Source organism: Choloepus didactylus, chromosome 10 (assembly GCF_015220235.1).
Source record: "Choloepus didactylus isolate mChoDid1 chromosome 10, mChoDid1.pri, whole genome shotgun sequence".
NCBI lineage: Eukaryota > Metazoa > Chordata > Mammalia > Pilosa > Megalonychidae > Choloepus > Choloepus didactylus.
The window spans coordinates 83,201,797-83,222,174 of NC_051316.1; the positions used below are offsets into that span (position 1 = coordinate 83,201,797).

General features: G+C 37.5%; 1 protein-coding gene across 2 annotated transcripts in view; it reads left to right on the forward strand.

The window, feature by feature from the left end:
- UBAP1 (ubiquitin associated protein 1) overlaps positions 1-20,378 on the forward strand; it is a 94,754-nt gene that overhangs the window by 53,575 nt on the left and 20,801 nt on the right. For both annotated transcript variants that reach the window (XM_037851304.1, XM_037851305.1), the window contains exon 3: positions 12,862-12,986. In XM_037851304.1, the coding sequence (XP_037707232.1) occupies positions 12,862-12,986 (125 nt within the window). The remainder of the gene's footprint in view (positions 1-12,861; positions 12,987-20,378) is intronic.

Consider the following 20,378-nt stretch of genomic DNA (forward strand, 5'->3'; position numbering starts at 1 on the left):
ATGATTTGCTAGACTGCCTGGCAGTATGTATTGGTATGCTCCTCTGAGCTACAAATGGTTTCTTGATACTATCAGATAAGTAAGGGTGGTGCAGAAGTCACTATGATTTTAATTTGCTTATGTAATTTGTGCAACATTTTTGAATTTTGAATTGCCATTGTGCTTATACTTACATATATCAGATGCATACTTTTTAAACAAAATCTTTGGAGTTAAGTCATTAAGTCATTCAAACTCTGGAATTAGTATTTCTAGAACTCAGGCATCAGACTTTTCAGGTGAGCTGTCTCCTGTTTAAGGATTATTACAAGGTTCTTGTGAAGTATTCAAATGCTATTAGAAAGATAGATCTGAAGTTGCTTCTGTATCACTTTTCCATGGAAAAAGAGAAGACAGGGACAAGGGCAAAAAAAGTCCTAGGGAGGGAATATGGCAAAAATGAAAATTTTAAATTTATAATTTTATTTCAAAAGATAAGCTTTCTACCTTGAATATTCTGAAACTCCGTTTTGATCCGATTGAAAATAAGTTGGACCTCAGGTTATGCATTCTTGCTAAATAATTCAGAGAGAAGGTTACAAATCTGAAGTTAACTGAGCAGTAGAGAGTTGTTTCTTAGAACTATCCTTCATCTCCTTACATTCTTTAACCAAACTTTTGTTTAAATGAACTTTCTACCTGGGTAAAATTTGGGAAAAAGGTGTCTTAAACTTATTCTGTTTTTTGTTTTGTTTTTTTTTTTAATTTTTTAATGTCATTTTATTGAAATATTTTCATATACCATAAATCATCCAAAATGTTCAACAGTTGTTCACAGTATCATCATATAGTTGTACATTCATCACCACAATTCAATTTTTGAACATTTTCATTACTCCAAAAAATAAAAAGAAGAATAAAAATTAAAGAACACCCCAGACATCCCATATCCCTCCTCCTCCACATTATTCATTTACTTTTTGTCCCCATTTTTCTACTCATTTATCCATGCACTGGGTAAAGGGAATGTGAGCCATAAGGTTTTCGCCATCATGTAGTCACACCATATAAGCTAAATAGTTATATGATCATCTTTAAGAATCAAGGATACTGGATTGCGGTTCAACAGTTTCATATGTTTCCTTCTAGCTATTCTAATAAACTAAAAACTAAAAAGAGATATCTATATATTGCATGAGAGTTACCTCCAGAATGACCTCTTGACTCCATTTGAAATCTTAGAGCCACTAAAACTTTGTTTCATTTTTCTTCCCCCTTTTGGCCCAGAATGCTTTCCGAATCCTACAATACTGGGTGCAGGCTTATCCCCGGGGGTTATGTCCCACGTTACCAGGGAGATTTACACCCTTGGGAGTCATGTCCCATGCTGGGGAAGGCAGTGAGTTTACCTGCCAAGTTAGCTTAGAGAGAGACGCCACATCTGAGCAACAAAATAGGTTCTCTGAGGGTGACTCTCAGGAGCAATTATAAGTAGGCTTAGCCTCTTTGCAGTAACAAGCTTCACAAGGGCTCAGCCTACTAAACTGGTAGTCCCCAATGCTTGTGAGAATATTAAGAATTCCCCAGCTGGGGAAGTTTAATATTTCCACATTTTTCCCCAATCCCTGAAGGGGGCTTTGCAAATACTTTTTATTCTCTGCCCAAATTACTCTGGGATGTATTGAGGCTTCATGCTAACCTGTACAAACCAACTAGAGCTCACTCTCTATTCAAGATTCTATGTAATTAGGGTGACTGAGTGAACTGACCATACAAGTTAAATTATATAGTGTGCTACAGAAAATATAAATTTTGCACCAAATAAACATCTCTTCCTTTGGTCCCACATAGAAGCTGAAGTTTTTGTTTTTGTTTTTAATTCAGTTTTATTGAAGTATATTCACATATCATACAATCATCAGTGGTGCACAATCAGCTGTTCACAGTACCATCATATAGTAGTGCATTCATCACCCCAATCTATTTTTTGAACATTTTCCTTATACCAGAAAAAGTAAAAATAAGAATAAAAAGTAAAAGTAAAAAAGAACACCCAAACCACACCCTCCCCCCATTTTTCATTTAGTTTTTGTCCCCGTTTTTCAACTCATCCATCCATACACTGGATAAAGGGAATGTGATCCACAGGGTTTTCATAGTCACACTGTCACCCCTTGTAAGCTACATTGTTATATAATCGTCTTCAAGAGTCAGGGGCAGTGGGTTGCAGTTCGACAGTTTCAGGTATTTACTTCTGGCTATTCCAATACATTAAAACATAAAAAAGTTATCTACATAGTGTGTAAGAACGCCCACCAGAGTGACCTCTTGACTCCATTTGGAATCTCTCAGCCACTGAAACTTTATTTTGTTCCATTTAGCATCCCCCTTTTGGTCAAGAAGATGTTCTCAATCCCATGACGCTGGGTCCAGATTCATCCTCAGGAGTTATATCCTGTGTTGCTAGGGAGATTTATACCCCTTGGAGTCAGGCCCCACAAAGAGGGGAGGGCAGTGAGTCCAACTGCCAAGCTGGGTTTGCTAGAGAGAGAGGGCCACATCTAAGCAACAAAGAGGTATTCAGGAGGAGACTTTTAGGCACAGTTATAAGCAAGTTTAGCCTCTCTTTTGCAGTAATGAGTTTCATAAGGGCGTGTGCCAAGATAGAGGACTCGGTATACCAAACCGCCAGTCTTCAATGTTTGCGAGAACATCAGCAACAGTCCAGCTGAGGAAGTCCATCACTTCTGCAGTCCCCACCCCACCCCTGGCTCCTCTGGGGGCCTTGCATATATATTTTTATTCTCTGCCCAAATTACTTTGGGATGTGTCGCTATTTCACGCTAACCTATACAAACCTACCAGGTCTTACTTCCTATTCAAAGTTCCATGTAATTATGGTATTTGAACAAACTGTATGAGTTAAATAGTTTAGGAAATATAGATCCTGCACCAAATAGACATCTCTTCCCTTGGTCTCACATGGAAGTTGAAGTTTTAAAACACAGTCAGTATCTTCCTTTACCCTTTGGCCCAATTTGCCCTAGTCCTAACTAGACCTGAGAAGCTGAAGTTTTGAAACAGTTAATGTCATCCTCTACCCTTTAGTCTGATCTGCCCCAGTCTCAGCCAAGTTCATTTCATTCATATCTCCAATCAAAGTCATCTCCTTTTCAGCCTCTTTAACAGTTGCTGCATGGGGCATTGCCTGTACTCACAGCTGCCAGACTCTGGCTCCAAGACCTAGGCACTGCACAGACACCGAAAGCTTCAGGGACTGACCTGGTCACACATAAATAGCTCAACATCTCAGAATTTAGAAATAACTGTTACAACTCATTGAATAGATGTGACTACTATAAGAGCTATAATATAGGAACCTTTATATAAGCCTTCCGCTGATAACTCATGCTCCCAGATTCAGTTCTCAGAGTTTGCATATTGTTGTTAGTCCATATTAGTGAGGCATTATAATGTTTGTCTCTTCGTTTCTGGCTTATTTTACTCAACCTGTTGTCCTCAGGATCCCTTCACCTAGTTTCATACCTCACAGCTTCATTCCTTCTTGCTGCCGTTCAATATTCCATTATACGTATACACCACAGTTCACCATTCAGTTTATCAGTTGATATACCCTTAAGCCACCTCCATCCATTGCAGATTGTGAAAACTGCCATCACAAACACGAGTGTGCAAATGTCCACTCGTGTCCCTGCTCTCAGTTCCTCCAAGTATACAACCAATAACATGGTTGCAGGACCAAATGGCAACCCTATACTTAGCTTCCTGTGGACCACCACACTGTCCTCCAGATAGTCTACACCATTCTACTTCCCCACCAACAGAGAATAGGTACATCCCTCTCTGTACATTTTCTTCAGCACTTGTATCCCTGTGTTTGTTTTTTTAAACAGTTTTATTCACACATGATAAATCCATCCTAAGTAAACAGTCAGTGATTCTGGGTATAATCACTACCACAATCTATGTGAGGACATTTCCATTTCTTCCACAATGGAAGAGGAAGAGGAGGGGAAAAAAAAAGAATAAAAAAAAGATAGAAGAAAGGTAAAATAAAATAAAATACAATGAAAAGGTCATACACCACCACCACCAAGAATCCCATACCACTCCCTTCTATTCCCCTTTTACAGACATTTAGCTTTGGTATATTGCCTTTATTACAGTTAGTGGAAGCACATTACAATTTACTGTTAACTGTAGACTCTGGTTTGCATTGATTGTATTTTTCCCCTCTGCCATCCAGTTTTCAACACCTTGCAATGTTGACATTCATTTGTTCTCCCTCATGTAAAAACATTTTTGTATTAGTACACTTAATCACCATCATTGACCACTCTGGGTTTCACTAAGTTATACAGTCCCAGTCTTTATATTCTTTCTTTCTTTCTGATATCATACATGCCCCTAGACTTCCTCTTTCACACGTACTCACACTCATCTTTGTTCAGAGTACTTAAAACATTGTGCTACCATCACAGAGTATTGTGCTATTTCTAGATCTATACAATCAATCCTGTTGAACATTCTGCACTCCTTCAGCATCAAATGTCTGATCTCTGTCGTCTTTCTATCTCCTAATAACCTGTGTTCTCAACTTTAACTTTCAAGGTTCACTCATTAATGTTAGTTCATATTAACAAGACCATACAGTATTTGTCCTTTTGTTTCTGGCTAATTTCACTCAATGTAATGTCTACTGTCTACCATTTTGTCTTTTGGATTTTATATGTCGTATCTTATTTTTATTTTTTTCTCTCTCTCTTATAACCCTGACTGATAGTCTTCATTTCTACACTTTTCTCTGAACCTCTCTCTCCTGACTTTTCCGATAAGCCTGTAGTGCTTTCTCCCTTTAGTATTTCCTGTAGAGCAGATATCTATCTTTTTCACAAACTCTCTCAGTTATCAGTTTGTCTGAAAATATTTTAAACTCTCCCTCATTTATGAAGGAAAGTTTTGCTGGATATGGAATTCTTGGTTGGCAGTTTTTCTCTTTCAGTATCTTAAATATAGAAAACCACTGCACCTCCGTGGTTTCTACTGAGAAATCCGCATATAGTCTTATTGAGCTTCCTTTTATGTGATGGATCACTTTACACTTGCTGCTTTCAGAATTCTCTATCTTTGATATTTGATAATCTGATTATTAAGTGTCTTGGCATAGGTCTATTAGGATCTTTTCTGTTTGGGATACTCTGTACTTCTTGGATCTGTAATTTTATGTCTTTCATAATTGATGGGGAATTTTCAGTGATTATTCCCTCCATTATTTTTTCTGCCCCTTTTACCTTCTCTTCTCCTTCTGGGACACCCATGATACATATACTCATGTGCTTCATGTTGTTATTCAGTTCTGTGAGACACTGTTCATGTTTTTCCATTCTTTTCCCTATCTGTTGTTTTGTGTGTAGGATTTCAGATATTCTGTCCTCCAGTTCATGAATCCTTTTTCTGCCTCTTCAGATCTGCTGTTGTATGTCTCCATTGTGTTTTTCATCTCTTCTGTTGTGTCTTTCATTCCCATAAGTTCTGCTATTTGTTTTTCAGTTTACAAATTCTTCTTTATCGTCACCCAGTGTCGTCTTTATGTCCTTCATCTCTTTTGCCACATTTTCCTTCAGCTCATTGATTTGATTTAGTAGATTTGTTTGAACATCTTTGATTAGTTGTTTGAACTTCTGTGTCTCATTTGAAGTGCAAATTTGTTCCTTTGACTGGGCCATATCTTCGGTTTTCCTAGTGTGACTTGTAATGTTCTGTTGTCTAGGCATCTGGTTTCCTTGATTACCCCAATCAGATTTTTCCAGACCAGATGGGCCCAGGTCTCAAGAGGAGGTTGTAATCAGTATCAAGTTTCCCTGAGGATGAGACCTAGCACGTTGTCAGACTCTGTGAGGTCTCTAGACTTTTTCTATCCTGTCCAGCAGGTGGTGTTTGTTAGCCCACAGCTCCCCACTGGTGTAAAGAGTGTGGTGCCTTTAATTCTCAGCAGACCCTGTCCTGGCCAGGGGCCAAGGATGTCAGAAGCCAAGCTTAAGTAGTTTCTCTTTTTTTTTTTTACCTCAGGGTCTGAATTCTCTGAGGAAGTGCTGCCACCGTTTTTCTGAGGGAATGTACATTCTTTAGGGAATTAACTCCTACACTTGTCTTCTTCCTTTGTCTCTCTGACTCTCTTAATTCTAACTGTGCCTGGGTCAGTGCTGACAATTGAAAATGCCTGGGGCTTTCTCTAATGAGCCTTTTAGAATGAGAGAAAAAAAAAAGGAAAAGGAACAAAATCCTCTTTTCAGAGCCAGTCTCCAGCCCCCAGTTTTGCCAGTCTACCAGAGTTGGTACTTGTTCTGTGTGTCCATTTCTTGGGACACAACTGTTTTCCAGTATTCTGAGCTCAGTGGTCTCCAAAAACCTCTGTTTTGATTTATTTATTATTATTATTTTTTTTTCCCATAAGTCCCTGCCTCCTTCTTCCTGGAGAGACCTCACGGTTCCCTTCCTGCTTGCTCCAGGTTTATCTGTGCTCTTAGCTTGTCTTCAGTAGTCCAGATTTGTTAATTAAGCCCACAATTGGATCTTAGTTGAGTTACTTACCCTTGCTCCTAGTAGACTGCTTATTTCTTCCACAGAGAAGTGTTCCAACTCAGCTTGCCACGCCATTGCTGGAGGGGTGCCAGCTCCGCAGTTTGGGAAGCTTTACTTACAGGTCTGTGCTGCGACCTCAGCTGTTCCACCCTTTCAGACTGATGTATGATGTGTGTCTGGCCACATATGTCCCCCAACAATCATTCCCGACTATTTCCTAGTTGTTGCTGTCTATTTACCAGTTGCTCTAGAGGGCTAACTAAATTCCACACCTCCCTATGCCACATCTTGCCATGATGTACCTTGATGTTTTCACAGAACAGTACCTTGTTCTGTTTTTGTATTTGCTGAGTTCTTTAATTACAGTGGCCTTAGTTGGATTTTTAGAGTGACGAACCTTCCAGTTAGAAATTGTATGGTTTAAAGAATAGAAATTAACTAAAATAGCCGGAGACTATGTAATAGGCCATCTTGCAGGCGTCTAAGTACAGGAAATCAAGTTCAGCCAGACCTCAAGGGCTGAAACTAGAAAACCAGTAACTCCCTCCTTGTCTCAAGAAGTGATATGTCTTTTCCTTGCTGCTTTTTGTCTGTTGCTTTGCTCCATTTTTATTCTGTTTGTAGATTTGCTTTCTTGGCCTGCTGAACAGAGTACACAGGACTCAACAGTGCCCACCTCAGTGATGGTGTAGCTTGTTGCTTGATCTTTCAGTCTGTGTGGCTAGCATCATTTAGCTAGGTTTTGTCTCTTTTGTTAAAGGGGTATATGGTTGGCTTAGCCCAGTTTATGAGCCTATGGATTGGTTCCCCCTCAGTTAGCTATTATCTGTGGGTTAGGGTGTGTGCAGTTCATTCTTATAACCAGTTGTGGTAAGGCTAGGGAGATAATGACTATTGTAATGACTGGATATTAAAGTACTTTTTTTCCTATTTAAATATTTGGGGCTGGCTAGGTGTTATGCTGTACTGTCTTATGAATAGCATTTGATTTACCTTCAAGTTCATTCTTTTCAAATGAAGTTGAACTTCTTCCACTGTCATTAGTTATCACATATCCCTAAATAACAGGATAAGAGATAAAGTTATTCCTTACAGACCTTTAAAATATTGTCATATATAAACTGCACACCATTGGCTTGGTATACATCAGATATTTCTTGAAGCCTGGTGCTTATTCTTTAAAATATCAGACCTCTTTAATATTTAATTCATTCTCCACTTATTTCATCTAAGAAAAATCATTTTCCAGAAGTGACTTTCAAAGGTTTTAAAAAAATGTTTCAGTAAACAAATAAATAAATTGCTCTTCTGATATCTGGAGAAATAGCTTGAGTTTGTAATTTAGGAAAAAATAGGTCTCTCTACTAGGACTTAATAAAAACTTCCCCTTTAAAGGCCAAGCTTTTCCATTTATGTTCAGGTAGTTAACTTCTAGAGAAGTTCATTTTGCCCTTGGTTTAATTTTTACTAAGAGATTGAAGTACTTTTTCTGCTGAGTGCTGGAAAAGGCATTTTATTTTATTTTAGGTTATTTTAAAAATTGATCAGTAATTGCTTTAGTGTTACACTGAAAAGTCAGCCATCATTCTAATTATTGTTCCCCTGTATGTAATACTTCTTTCCCCCTCACTGTTTGGAAGATTTTTCTCTTTTTAATTTTAATGATTTTGTTATAATTTTATAATTATGATTTTATTATAGTTATAATTTTATAATTATAATTATGATTTTATTATAGTTATAATTTTATAATTATGATTTTATTATAATTTTGTTAAAATTATTTGTATGGTGTGACTTGGTGTGGTTTTCTATGTATTTTTCCTTGTAGTTAACTAAGCTTCTCGGATCTGTAGATTTATCAGCTGTTATTTCTTTTGCCTCATTCTCCCTCTCTTCTCCTTTTGAGACTCTAATTACATATAAATTAGACTGTTTGATATTGTTACAGAGGTCTCTTAACACTATGTTCCATTTTTTTCTGATTTTTTTTCCCTTTGTATTTTAGTTTGGTTAATTTCTTTTGATCTAACTTAAAATTCCCTGATTCTTTTCTTTGCTGTGTCCTGTCTTTGGATTGGTGTAGCCTGTCTTATGAGCCATCAAAAAAATTTCTTCTCTGATACTGCATTTTTCATTTGTAGTATTTCCATTTGTCTCTTTTTAATATTTTCATCTCTCTGCTGAAATTCCTCATCTGTTCATACATGTTCACCTTTTCCATTAAATCCTTTAATGTATTTATTGTTGTTATTTTAAAGCTCCCTGTCTGATAATTCCAATATCTTGGTTATCTCTGGGTTTGGATCTGAATGACTGGTTCATCTCTTGATGATGGATAACATTTTTTTTTTACTTCTTTATATGTGTTATAATTTTTTATTGAATCTTAAAAAGCTGATTTTGAAGGTTATCTGGCTTGTTTTGTTGTTAAGGTGGGAGTGACATTTTCTTGTGACTTCACAAGCAAATATCTATATATTGGTATAGACTTACAATGTTTTAAGTTACCTGGCTTATGGCTTTGTTAGTGATACCCAATAATCATGTAATTGCAGTTTTCCACTTATTAAGTTTGCTCTGTCCTATTCTTTTTTTCTATTCTTCTGTTCTTTTTCAATCTATTAGGAATTTCTTCCCCTACCTGTAATTGTACCTTTTTCAGAAAAATAGGCAGGTCACAGAATCGTAAGGATATCAGCAATTTAGAAAGGAAAAACAAAAGAGAATGAAGTCTTTCTAGAATTTATCCTGAGCCCTTAAGCATTTAGCCCATTCCCTTCCAACATGGCATTATGCAAAGTGATATGCAGAACCTGACTTTAGGGAAGTGCCACAGGCACAATCTTCAGAGATATACTTAAACTTTCTTTTCTTTCTTTTTTTTTTTTAAATTGTATTTAGAAAAATGGGCTCAGATATTTTAGAAAGGTTTTCAGAAATAAGAACTGAACTAAAGGCTGTTTGGAGTGAGCCAGAAAATTGTTAGCTACAGTGTTTAATTCCCTGGATCTTGTGGTTGAATCTGTGATTAAGTCTGTTTAAAAAATAAAATATAATTAAGAGGCAAGAGAAATTCTTGTCTTTAAATGATATTCTGATATGTTGGATAAAAATTGATAGTTCCCAAGACATAGTTGGTTTTATTTAGGAAAAAGTGGTCTTTGTAATCCTGTCATCATTATCATTAATTGTACTTACATTGTTGTCTCTGTCCATTATTCCAAATGTTGCCCTTTTTGTTCCCATCTCTATCTCTTTGAGTGCGGCATCCCATCCCCCCATAATCACACAACTGTTTGCTCATTCCCAGTTAACCAAGCTTAAAGGAAAATAAAAACATGGAGATTTACATGTGTTAATTACCTTGGGATTGGCTTTGTTAGTGAAAGGAAACTGATTTTTAAAGTTGATACCTGTAATTGGTACTAATGAAGAGAAGCAGCAGTTGTTTAAAGACCTATTTTATCTGCTCTTGTCTGTTCCTAAACTAGGACCTAGTTGCCTTTCTAGAATATAAGTCCTTAGTGTATATACAACACTGTCATGGATTCCTAAATGAAAGGTAGGCAAGGAAACCTTTTTTGAAGTTATTCTCAATTGGCTCAGTTTTCTTTAGGATATACATGTTCAGATCCTCCTTCCTTTTCAACTCCCAGTCACCAGTTTCTACTATAGACTTGCTCATTAAGACAATTTAATTAGTATTAATGTGCATAGGCTTCCTTATCATATTTATATATCATATGTTTATTAGTGTTACTATAGGTAGGAGTTTTTCTGTGTTTGCATCATATAGTTAACTTACATGTAAATACATTTTATTAAACAAAAGACTTAATTTTGTGATTTTTAAATTGACTGTAAATCTTTCCAGTGATGCTTAGAAAATCGAAAGTTTCAGTTTTGTTTCCAGTTAATCAGGGCACTAGAAGAAGTTAGAATTCACCATTAAATAATATTTGAGCCCTTGTTTTCATGGAAATCAGTTAGATAAGAATTATTTAAAATTAAAAACAACTTGGCTTTTAATCTTTTAAATATAAAGTATTTTATAACTGGCAGAGGATTTTAATGTTGTAACCAGTACTTAGTTCTCTTGGCAAGCTGTGATGGCACCTGGCACATTTTTGTGACTTTGGCCAGAATCTTAGAAATGTTCTTAGGTCTTGCATGAGCAAGTTGTTAAAACATTTTCATGACTAGACTTGGTATTTCAGGTAAAAATAATTTTGAATTTTAATAAATATTAATCGAATATGAATTGGGGTAGGGGTGAGAATCAAAAATAAAAGAAGTAGAAGACCATGTCTTCTTTATTTGTTCTTCATTCATTGAGCAAATTCGTCTACCAGACATTGTGCTGGGCTTGAGAGATACAGCTTTGAAACACTTATTCCCTGTTTAGGGGTGCTCAGAGTCTTGTAGGGGGTGATAATGAGGCAAACCATCAACAATACAGAGTGGTAAGTCCTGAGGTGGTGGTATGAACTGGGTGTCCTGAGACTGAGAAAGGAGTTGTTCTTTAACTCATTTTTAAAGGACTAGAGATAAGTAAGTAAGGGGGTGGGATGTGGTAGGCATTGCCAGTGGAGAAAACAGCACATATAAAAGTGTTGACCACACTTGTAAAATTTCCTATAATGTTAATAATTATGGGTATGCCCCAGAAGAATTATTAAATTGAACATAATTGTGGATTTATTTTTCTTGTTGAGTGATAGATGGTTAAAATGTTTTAGTTCTGGCTAGAAGTTAGATGGGAAAGAGGGACTCTTTCACCCCAAGGGTGGAAGCAGAGGCCTTCTTCCTGCTGGAGGGCTTCCAGTGGATTAGCAAATACCTACCTCAGGAAATAGGGTACATTTGTAACCGTGTCATCATTTCCTGACCTGGATAAATCTTGAGATCTACAAAGTTCTTTGAAGTAAGAGGGGTCATCTTCATGGAAGAGGTGTTATTGTCTTATTCTGTGTCCATGAACACTCAAGAAAATATATTTGTATGAGGCCCAGAAAGAAACCGTATTTCACTAGCTGTTAAAAAGCAAAATTTATTTTATCAGCTATGTTTCATTGTCCAATGTAATACTAGTGAGTTTGCCTTAGACCTTATCCAGAAAAGTAGTCATGATCCAGTTTGAGAGTGTATGGCTAGAAAGAGTCATATGTAAGAGGCATCTCATTTTATCCAACCCTATACATAGATGTTAGATGTCTGGGTCTTTCTGTAATGTTCAATTATTATAGGCACAGAAACTTTAGGAGGTTAAAGCAGTTCAGTTGTGTATGGCCTGTGTCTCCTGATAATCCTGTTCAGATTCCCATGGTCTTTTTTCATGAGCACTGTGCTTCTTAAATATTTCCACATTTGCTCCAGAATGTAGTGTTCTTTTTAAAATCTAGAATAATTCTTTGCATTAATAGGGAAATCCTAATCAAGGAGGTTCTTTTTATGGAAAGTCTGTCATTTCAAAGTTCTTTCCTTCAAAGAACTTTGTAGATCTCAAGATTTATCCAGGTCAGGAAATGATGACACGGTTACAAATGTACCCTATTTCCTGAGGTAGGTATGTGCTAATCCACTGGAAGCCCTCCAGCAGTCTATTTTGTTCTTTGAACAAAATAGACTTAAATACTTGACTGCAAGGAGGTATATTCTATTAGGCAAGACCAACAGTAAATATAATTAAAAAGTACATTACGTAATATGTTAGAAGGTGATAAGTGCTATGGGAAAAAATAGGCAGTAACTTGGGGTACTGAAGTGAGGGTGGGGTAGAAATTTTAAAATGGTGGTCTCACTGCGAAGGTGACATTTGAACAAAGACTTGGAGGAGATATAGGAGTGAGTCATTTGAGTATCTGAGGGAAGAACATTCCAGATAGAGGGAGCTGCTAGTACAGAATTTTTGATGTAGGAGTGTACCTGGCATGTTTGAGGGACACAGAAGAGGTCATAGTCACTGAGTGCAGTGAGGGAGGAGGTGAGTACTAGGAGATAAGGTCAGAGAGGCCACAGGGAGACATTTTAGACCACCGTGAGTACTTTGGCTTTTACACTAAGTGAAACTGAAAATAAACTCTAAGATCAAATAGGCTCAATTAAGATTTCCTTCTCAGAGATCAAGGGTCAGAAGAAGGTAAGCAGTCAGAGAATGAACTCTTGGTAACATCTAATAATAGGATAGTATAAATTAATGTGTATCTACTAGGCATAAGATTATTAAAAAACAAATAACATTTTTGCTGATATTTTCTACTTTATTTTTGATTGTAGGGACTTTCAGTTACCTTGATGATGTCCCATTTAAGATAGGAGACAAATACAAAACACCAGCTAAAGTTGGTCTACCTATTGGCTTCTCCTTGCCTGATTGTTTGCAGGTTGTCAGAGAATTACAGGTAAGTGGTGATTTTTAGTTCAAGTTTAGTGCATTTAAAAATTTAAAGAGTAAGACTTTGAAATAGAAAAAACCATTCTCATATTTCTTATTTGTATTTCCTATACCACCTTTTACTACCTGGCTCATGTTTCTCACACATACACATTTTTTTACCACACACAGACACACCGATTTTGTGTAATCTGGTATATTGTACATTCCAAAGGGTCTTGCCTTGCCCAAAACAAATTCCCATTGCTCATCTAACTTGCTCATTCACCTCTTTGTTAATGTACTCATTATTTTCTCAGTCACTCAAGTTAGATAAAATTTTTCTCTTTGCTGTGTCTCTTACCTTTGCCTCTCCAGTTTCAACACTACCTTGTTTTTCACCTGGGCTACTGTAGTAACCTCTTGAATTGGCCCCTTGCTTACAGCATTTTCCTTCTATTTTTCACATTGTTTACAGAATAATATTCGTAAATGCAACTTTTAAATTGTCACATCCCTGTTTGAAAATTTTCAGTGATTTACCAGTCCTTGTTGAACCAAGCTCAGACATAAGGTACGGCAAACACCTTAGCTCATCATTTCCTCCATGTCCAGACCAGATTGCAGCAATTTGTCGAACATTCCTTCCTTATACATTACCTGTCTGTGTTTTTTTTTGTCATGAGCTGTTTTCACCACCTGGAATACTTTTTTCTCTTTCTCTTTATACTAAAAGCTGTCTGCCTCTTCTCCTAGATGGTTCTTAAATACCACCTTCTCAATGGTTTCTTTCTCAACCCCCTGATCTTTAAGGCTCAATTGTATAAATGAATAGAATTACAGTACTTCTTGAAGGCAGCTAATAGCCCTGCATTATGTAATTCCTTTCTTCCTTTAGTACACTTTATTGAATGTCCACTTTTGATAGGCTCTGCTGGATAGATGCTGAGGGTGGAGATAAATGCCATAACCCTGTCCTCAAGGAGTTTACAGTTTAAAGAAGGAGTCACCAAGAAAAATAGAAAACTACAATAGTCATTTAAACCCTTCTTCCTGTGACTTAGGAAGACTTTTTTAAATAAAACTTTCTGGAAAAGAAGTTTTGTTCTGAGGGATATTCACTAAGGCATCACCATGTTTCTCTAAAAAGTATTCTGTATTTTATCTGCTAGTTTATATAGTAAGTAATCATAGAAAGAGAACATCAGTTATATATTTTCTTAAATAACAGCTTTATTGAGATAAAACTCGCTGTTTAAAGTGGCTTTTACTATTCACAGAGTTGTACACTATCACCACTATCTAATTCCAGAACATTTTTCATCACCCCAATGTGACACCCTGTACCAGTTAGTAGTCACTCCCCATTTTGCTCTCAGCCTGGCGTCTTGGAATCCCTTAACTACTTTCTTTCTCTGTGGATTGGCCTGTTCTGACCATATCATATAAATGATAATATACAATATCTGGCCTTTTGTGACTGACTTATTTCACTTGGCATAATTTTTTCAAGGCCCATTCGTGTCATGGCATGTGTCAGTATTCCCTTTTATGGATGACTGATAGTCCATTATATGGATATACCATTTTGTTTATCCATTCAGCAGTTGATAAACATTTGGGTTTTTTCCACTTTTGGGCAATTATGAATAATGCTGCTATGAACATCCTTATTCAGGTTTTTGCATGGACATATATTTTCAACTTTCTTGGGGATATATTTAGGAGAGGAATTGCTGGGTCATATGGTAACTTCAGTTTAACATTTTGAGGAATTGTTAAACTGCTTTCCAAATTGCACCATTTTACAATCCTTTCAGCAGTGTAGGAGGTAACTTCTTCACATTCTTGCCAATATTTGTTATTATCTGTAATTTTGATTGTAGACATCCTAGTAGGTATAAAGTGGTCTCATTGTGTTTTTGATTTGAATTTAAAAAAATCTTCATTCTCCTTAACTGAAAGGAGACTGCAAGAGAACAAAATTTAAAAGAGAGAGTAAGTAGTCATGGATTTTGGAAGCCCCATTGTGTCTCTCTTGAATAACCAAAGGTTCCAGATGAAAGGAAGATGTAATTACTCTGAGAAAATATTTTAACATTGATTACATCAAAGACATAAAAAATGGTAATGTCTAATAAAGCAAGTTTGTGTTGCTTATAGGAATGTAAATTTGTAATTCTTTTGGAAGGAAATCAAGAGTCATAAAAATGTTCCTACCCTTTGGTTTAGTAATTCTTTTCCTGGAAATCTTAACTTAGTGATATAATTTAAGAGAAGAAAAGAGCTCTGCTTACTGGCTTCCCATGTTACATGTATAAACTGTGCAAAAATGGAAATAACAAGTATCTAGCATGCCAAAGAGATGGTGGGGAAGGAGTTAAGAAAATTATAGATATCAACAGATTGCAACCATTTAATGATAACTTTGAAGGCCATGTAGCACTTAGGGAAAACATACTGATTATTTACATGGATTATAGACATAAAAAATACGTGTGTGTAGAGAAGGACTGGAAGGGAACATGGAAAAAGTGAAAATAGTTGATGTGTTAGGATGCGGGTAGGATCTTGGCCAGTGTTTGCAAAAATCTCCTTGTTAACCTTGTACAATAGTATACCTGGAACAAATTCAAATATGCCAAGAACATTATGGGTTTTGATCTTTGGAAAATTAACTTCTGCTCATATTAAGGAACTCATACCATTTCTCCAGAGGAACATTTTTCTACTCTAACAAAAGGTCCTATTTAAAAAAAATATTGAGATATAATTTACGTGCCATAAATTCATCCCTTTTGAAGTGCATAATTCACTGGTTTTTAGTATATTCACAAAGTTGTGCAACCATTACTACTCTTTCTTTCCAGGACATTTTTATCACCCCCAAAAGAATCCTTGTACCCATTAGCAGTCACTCCCTTTTCTTTTTCTCCCTGCTTGGGGCAACCACTAATCTGCTTCCTGTCTCTGTGGATTTGTCTCTTCTGGATATTTTACAACAATTGAATCATAAAATATATAGCCTTTTGTATCTGGCTTTTTTCACTTAGCATATTTTCACGGTTCATCCGTTTTGTAGCAGGTATCAGAGCTTTATTCCTTTTTATAGCCAATTATTACATTATATGTATATACCAGATTTTGTTTACCTGTTCATCAGTTGATGGACATTTGGTGGGTTTCTGCCTTTTGGATGTTGAGAATAATGCTGCTATGAACATTTGTGTACACTTATTTTAAACATTTTTTACTGTAAAATGTAACTTACAGAAAAGTGATAACTTTCGAAGTATGATATAACAAGTAGTTAGCAAATTTCAAAGAATGTTATGGGTTACAGTTCCACAATTTCAGTTCTTTCCTTATTTTGAAATGTAACATATATACAGAACTGTGATAACTTTTTTTCAAAGTAATTGAAGAAGTAGCTATGGAGAAAATTTTGAAGCATGTTATATATTACAGTTCCACCATGTCAGTTACTTCCTTCTAGCAACTCTAGTACCCTAGAAACTAAAAATAATAAAAATAAAAATAAATTTATATAAAGATGCAGTATTCGTAATCCTTTGTTAAGTCCTGTCTTATCATTTGCTGCCCATTTGATCACTGTCTCAATCTAGGCAGTGACCTGCCTAATTTGCTCATATTGAAAAGGGGTGTTGACATTATGGGGAAGGGGTATGCACCTGACTGATGTTCTCAGAGAGGGTGTTGTCTCTGGGTTTGGGACTTACCTGGCATAGGAATACTCTGGGGGATTTACATTTCTGAAAAGTAAACTTAGTGAGTGAAACTTTTGTAGAGTCTCAGATGGGGACATAGGTATTCTTTAGTATTTTCGGGAATACTGTTTGTTAGGGCTTGGCATACTGTGGGCATTTGGAATATCTAGCTGGAGCTCACATAAGAGCAATGTGCCGGTTTGAATGTTTTATGTCCCCCAAAACACCATTATCTTTGATGTAATCTTGTGTGGACAAATGAATCAGTGTTGATTAGATATTAATTCTTTGAGTGTTTCCATGGAGATGCGACCGACCCAACTGTAGGTAATAACTCTGATTAGATAATTTCCATGGAGGTGTGGCCCCGCCCATTCAGCATGGGCCTTGATTAATTTACTAGAGCACTATATAAGCTCAGACAGAAGGAGCAAGCTTGCTACAGCCAAGAGGGACACTTTGAAGAATGCACAGGAGCTGAGAGAGGAATTGCAGTTTACAGAGACATTTTGGAGATGGCCTTTGAAAGTAGAATTTGCTCTGGAGAAGCTAAGAGAGGACAGATGCCCCAAGAGCAACTGAGAGTGACATTTTGAAGAGAAGCTGGAGCCCAGAGAGGAACATCCTGGAAAAAGCCATTTTGAAACCAGAGCTCCAGAGCAGATACCAGCCACATGCCTTCCCAGCTAACAGAGGCTTTCCGGACACCACTGGCCATCCTCCAGTTAAGGTACCTGATTGCTGGACACTTTATGGCCTTAAGACTGTAACTGTGTAACCAAATAAACCCCCTTTTATAAAAGCCAGTCCATTTCTGGTGTTTTGCATTCTGGCAGCATTAGCAAACTAGAACAGATTTTGTTAACAGAGAAGTGGGGTGCTGCTGAGTTTGCAAATACCAAACATGTTGGAATGGCTTTTTAAATGGATAAGGGACAGATTCTGGAAGAATTGTGAGGAGCTTGATAGAAAAGGCTTAAACTGCTTTGAAGAGACTGTGGAAATATGGACTCTAAAGATGAGGACTCTGAAGATGGAGCAGAAATGATGAATGTGTTGTTGCAAACTGGAAGGAAGAAGATCCTTGTTTTAAAGTGGCAGAGAATTTGGCAAAATTGAGTCCGGGTGTTGGATGGATAGCAGAATTTGAAAGCAATGACCTGGAATATTTAGCTGATGAGATCTCCAAGCAAAATATAGAAGCAGCAGCTTGGCTTTTCTTGCAGCTTATAGTAAAATGCGAGAGGACAGAGATAAGCTGAGAAATGAACTCTTGGTTTGAAAGAAACCAGAAATTGACGGCCTGAAAAACTTTGGGCTTCCAGGGGGTGAAACCCCAGAAGCTACAGCCCAACGTGAGGATGTAACCAAACATGGAACCCAGCCGCCATTTCAGTACAAGCTGAGATTGGAGATGGAGTTAAGCAGAAAGGATTTGTAGAAAGTCCTATTGTCTGACAGCTTTGACCCCTGTGTGCTTCACGTGAAGCCAACAGAATTTTTGCGAGCTCTTTACAGAGCTGCTGCCGGTCAGGACTGGAGGAGACAGACAAGGAACAAATTGAAGGAAAAATTTCTTCAAAGACAGAGCCATGGAGGTTGAGGTCTGGAGTCAGGAAGTCTCAGGCTGGGAGAACGGAGTGGTCCACATTCATGGAAAGGGTGAGTTTGCCTCAGAGGTTGAGGGTGGGCGTTCCACCTTGATGTTCAGGAAAGGTGTTGCCACCGCAGGCCTCAAAAGAGGATGGAGCACACTCCCAAGAGACTGGGGAGAGCCTGGCCGCCACCTCACTGTTCTGAAGGGGTTGAGCATGTGTCCTGGAGATGGAAGAGAATCCGGGTGCTGCCCCAATGTTTGAGGAGGGTGGGGCCAAGAAGGTGGTCTCCTTAATGTGTGGATATGTTGGAGCACTTACCCAGTGTTTGGAGAGAAAAGGGCTGCCACGAAAGCCTTTGGAAAGGGTTGGACTCCACTCTCTCAAGTCCCAAGGATGCAATGCCATTCTCTAAATGATTCTCAGACTTTGAAATCCAGTGGTGTTTGCCCTGCAGAAAGTTTTAGGAACTGTTTTCGGCCTGTTAACCCTGTTTTCCTTTCAGTTTCTCCTTATGGCAATGGGAATGTTTATCCTATGAATGTCCCTCCTTTGTATGTTGGAAGTAGATAACTTGTTTTAAGTTTCATGGGTCCACAGCTAGAAGGCTAATTATGCCTTATGACTGACCAGACCTGTAATTGATTTTGATGGGATCTTGTACTTACCTATTATTACTGAAGTGATTTAATGATTTGTGATATTGCAATGGGATGAATGTATTTGTATATGGAAAGATCATGTCATTTTGGGGTCCAGGGGTTGGAATGTGCCAGTTTGAATGTATTATGTCCCCCAAAATGCCGTTATCTTTGATGTCATCTTGTGTGGGCAGATATATCAGTTTTGATTAGATTGTAATTCATTGAGTGTATCCATGGAGATGTGACCCACCCAACTGTGGGTGATGACTCTCATGGAGGTGTGGCCCCACCCATTCAGCATCAGCCTTGATTAGTTTACTAGAGCACTATATAAGCTCAGACAGAAGGAGCAAGCTTGCTACAGCCAAGAGGGACACTTTAAAGAATGCACAGGAGCTGAGAGAGGAACTGCAGTTTACAGAGACATTTTGGAGATGGCCTTTGAAAGCAAAATTTGCTCTGGAGAAGCTAAGAGAGGACAGATGCCCCAAGAGCAACTGAGAGTGACATTTTGAAGAGAAGCTGGAGCCCAGAGAGGAACATCCTGGGAGAAAGCCATTTTGAAACCAGAGCTCCAGAGCAGACACCCGCCAGGTGCCTTTCCAGCTAATAGAGGTTTTCCGGACACCACTGGCCATCCTCCAGTTAAGGTACCCGATTGCTGATGTGTTACCTTGGACACTTTATGGCCTTAAGACTATAACTGTGCAACCAAATAAACCCCCTTTTATAAAAGCCAACCCATTTCTGGTGTTTTGCATTCTGGCAGCATTAGCAAACTAGAACAAGTAACCTCTAGCTGAGCCTCTTGACTCTGTTTGAGATCTCTTAGCCACTGAAACCTTATTTTGTTACCCTTCTTTCCCCCCTTTTTGGTCAAAAAGGCATTCTCAATCCCTTGATGCCAGGGCCAGGCTCATTCCTGGAAGTCATTTCCCACATTGCCAGAAGATTCACTCCCATGTAGTGGGGAGGATAATGAATTTATTTGAGGAGTTGGACTTAGAAAGGCTACATCTGAGCAACAAAAGAGGTTCTCTGGAGGTGATTCCTAGGTGTAATTATAGGTAGGCTTAGCCTTCCCTTTACTGCCATAAGTTTCACTAGAACAGGTCTCAAGATGGAGGGCTTGACTTATTAAAATTGGGGGTTCCTAATTTCACATAACATATTCTGTCCAAGATAAACAATCAACAGGTGTTTTTGATTTGCATTTCTCTAATGACTAATGGTGTTGAGCATGTTATATTTTTGAATACTGAATCAACATTCCTTTTGTATATGGAGACTTGAGTGGGCTAGAGAGATATAGATTTACATGTTTTACCTTGTTTTGTTTGTCAGATAATCCTTTTATTGGCAACAGCAAATATTCATTAAATATCTATGTGCAGGATACTATTCACAGTATGATTACAACATCTCCATCTTTTATCAGTGATTCTTCTAACTA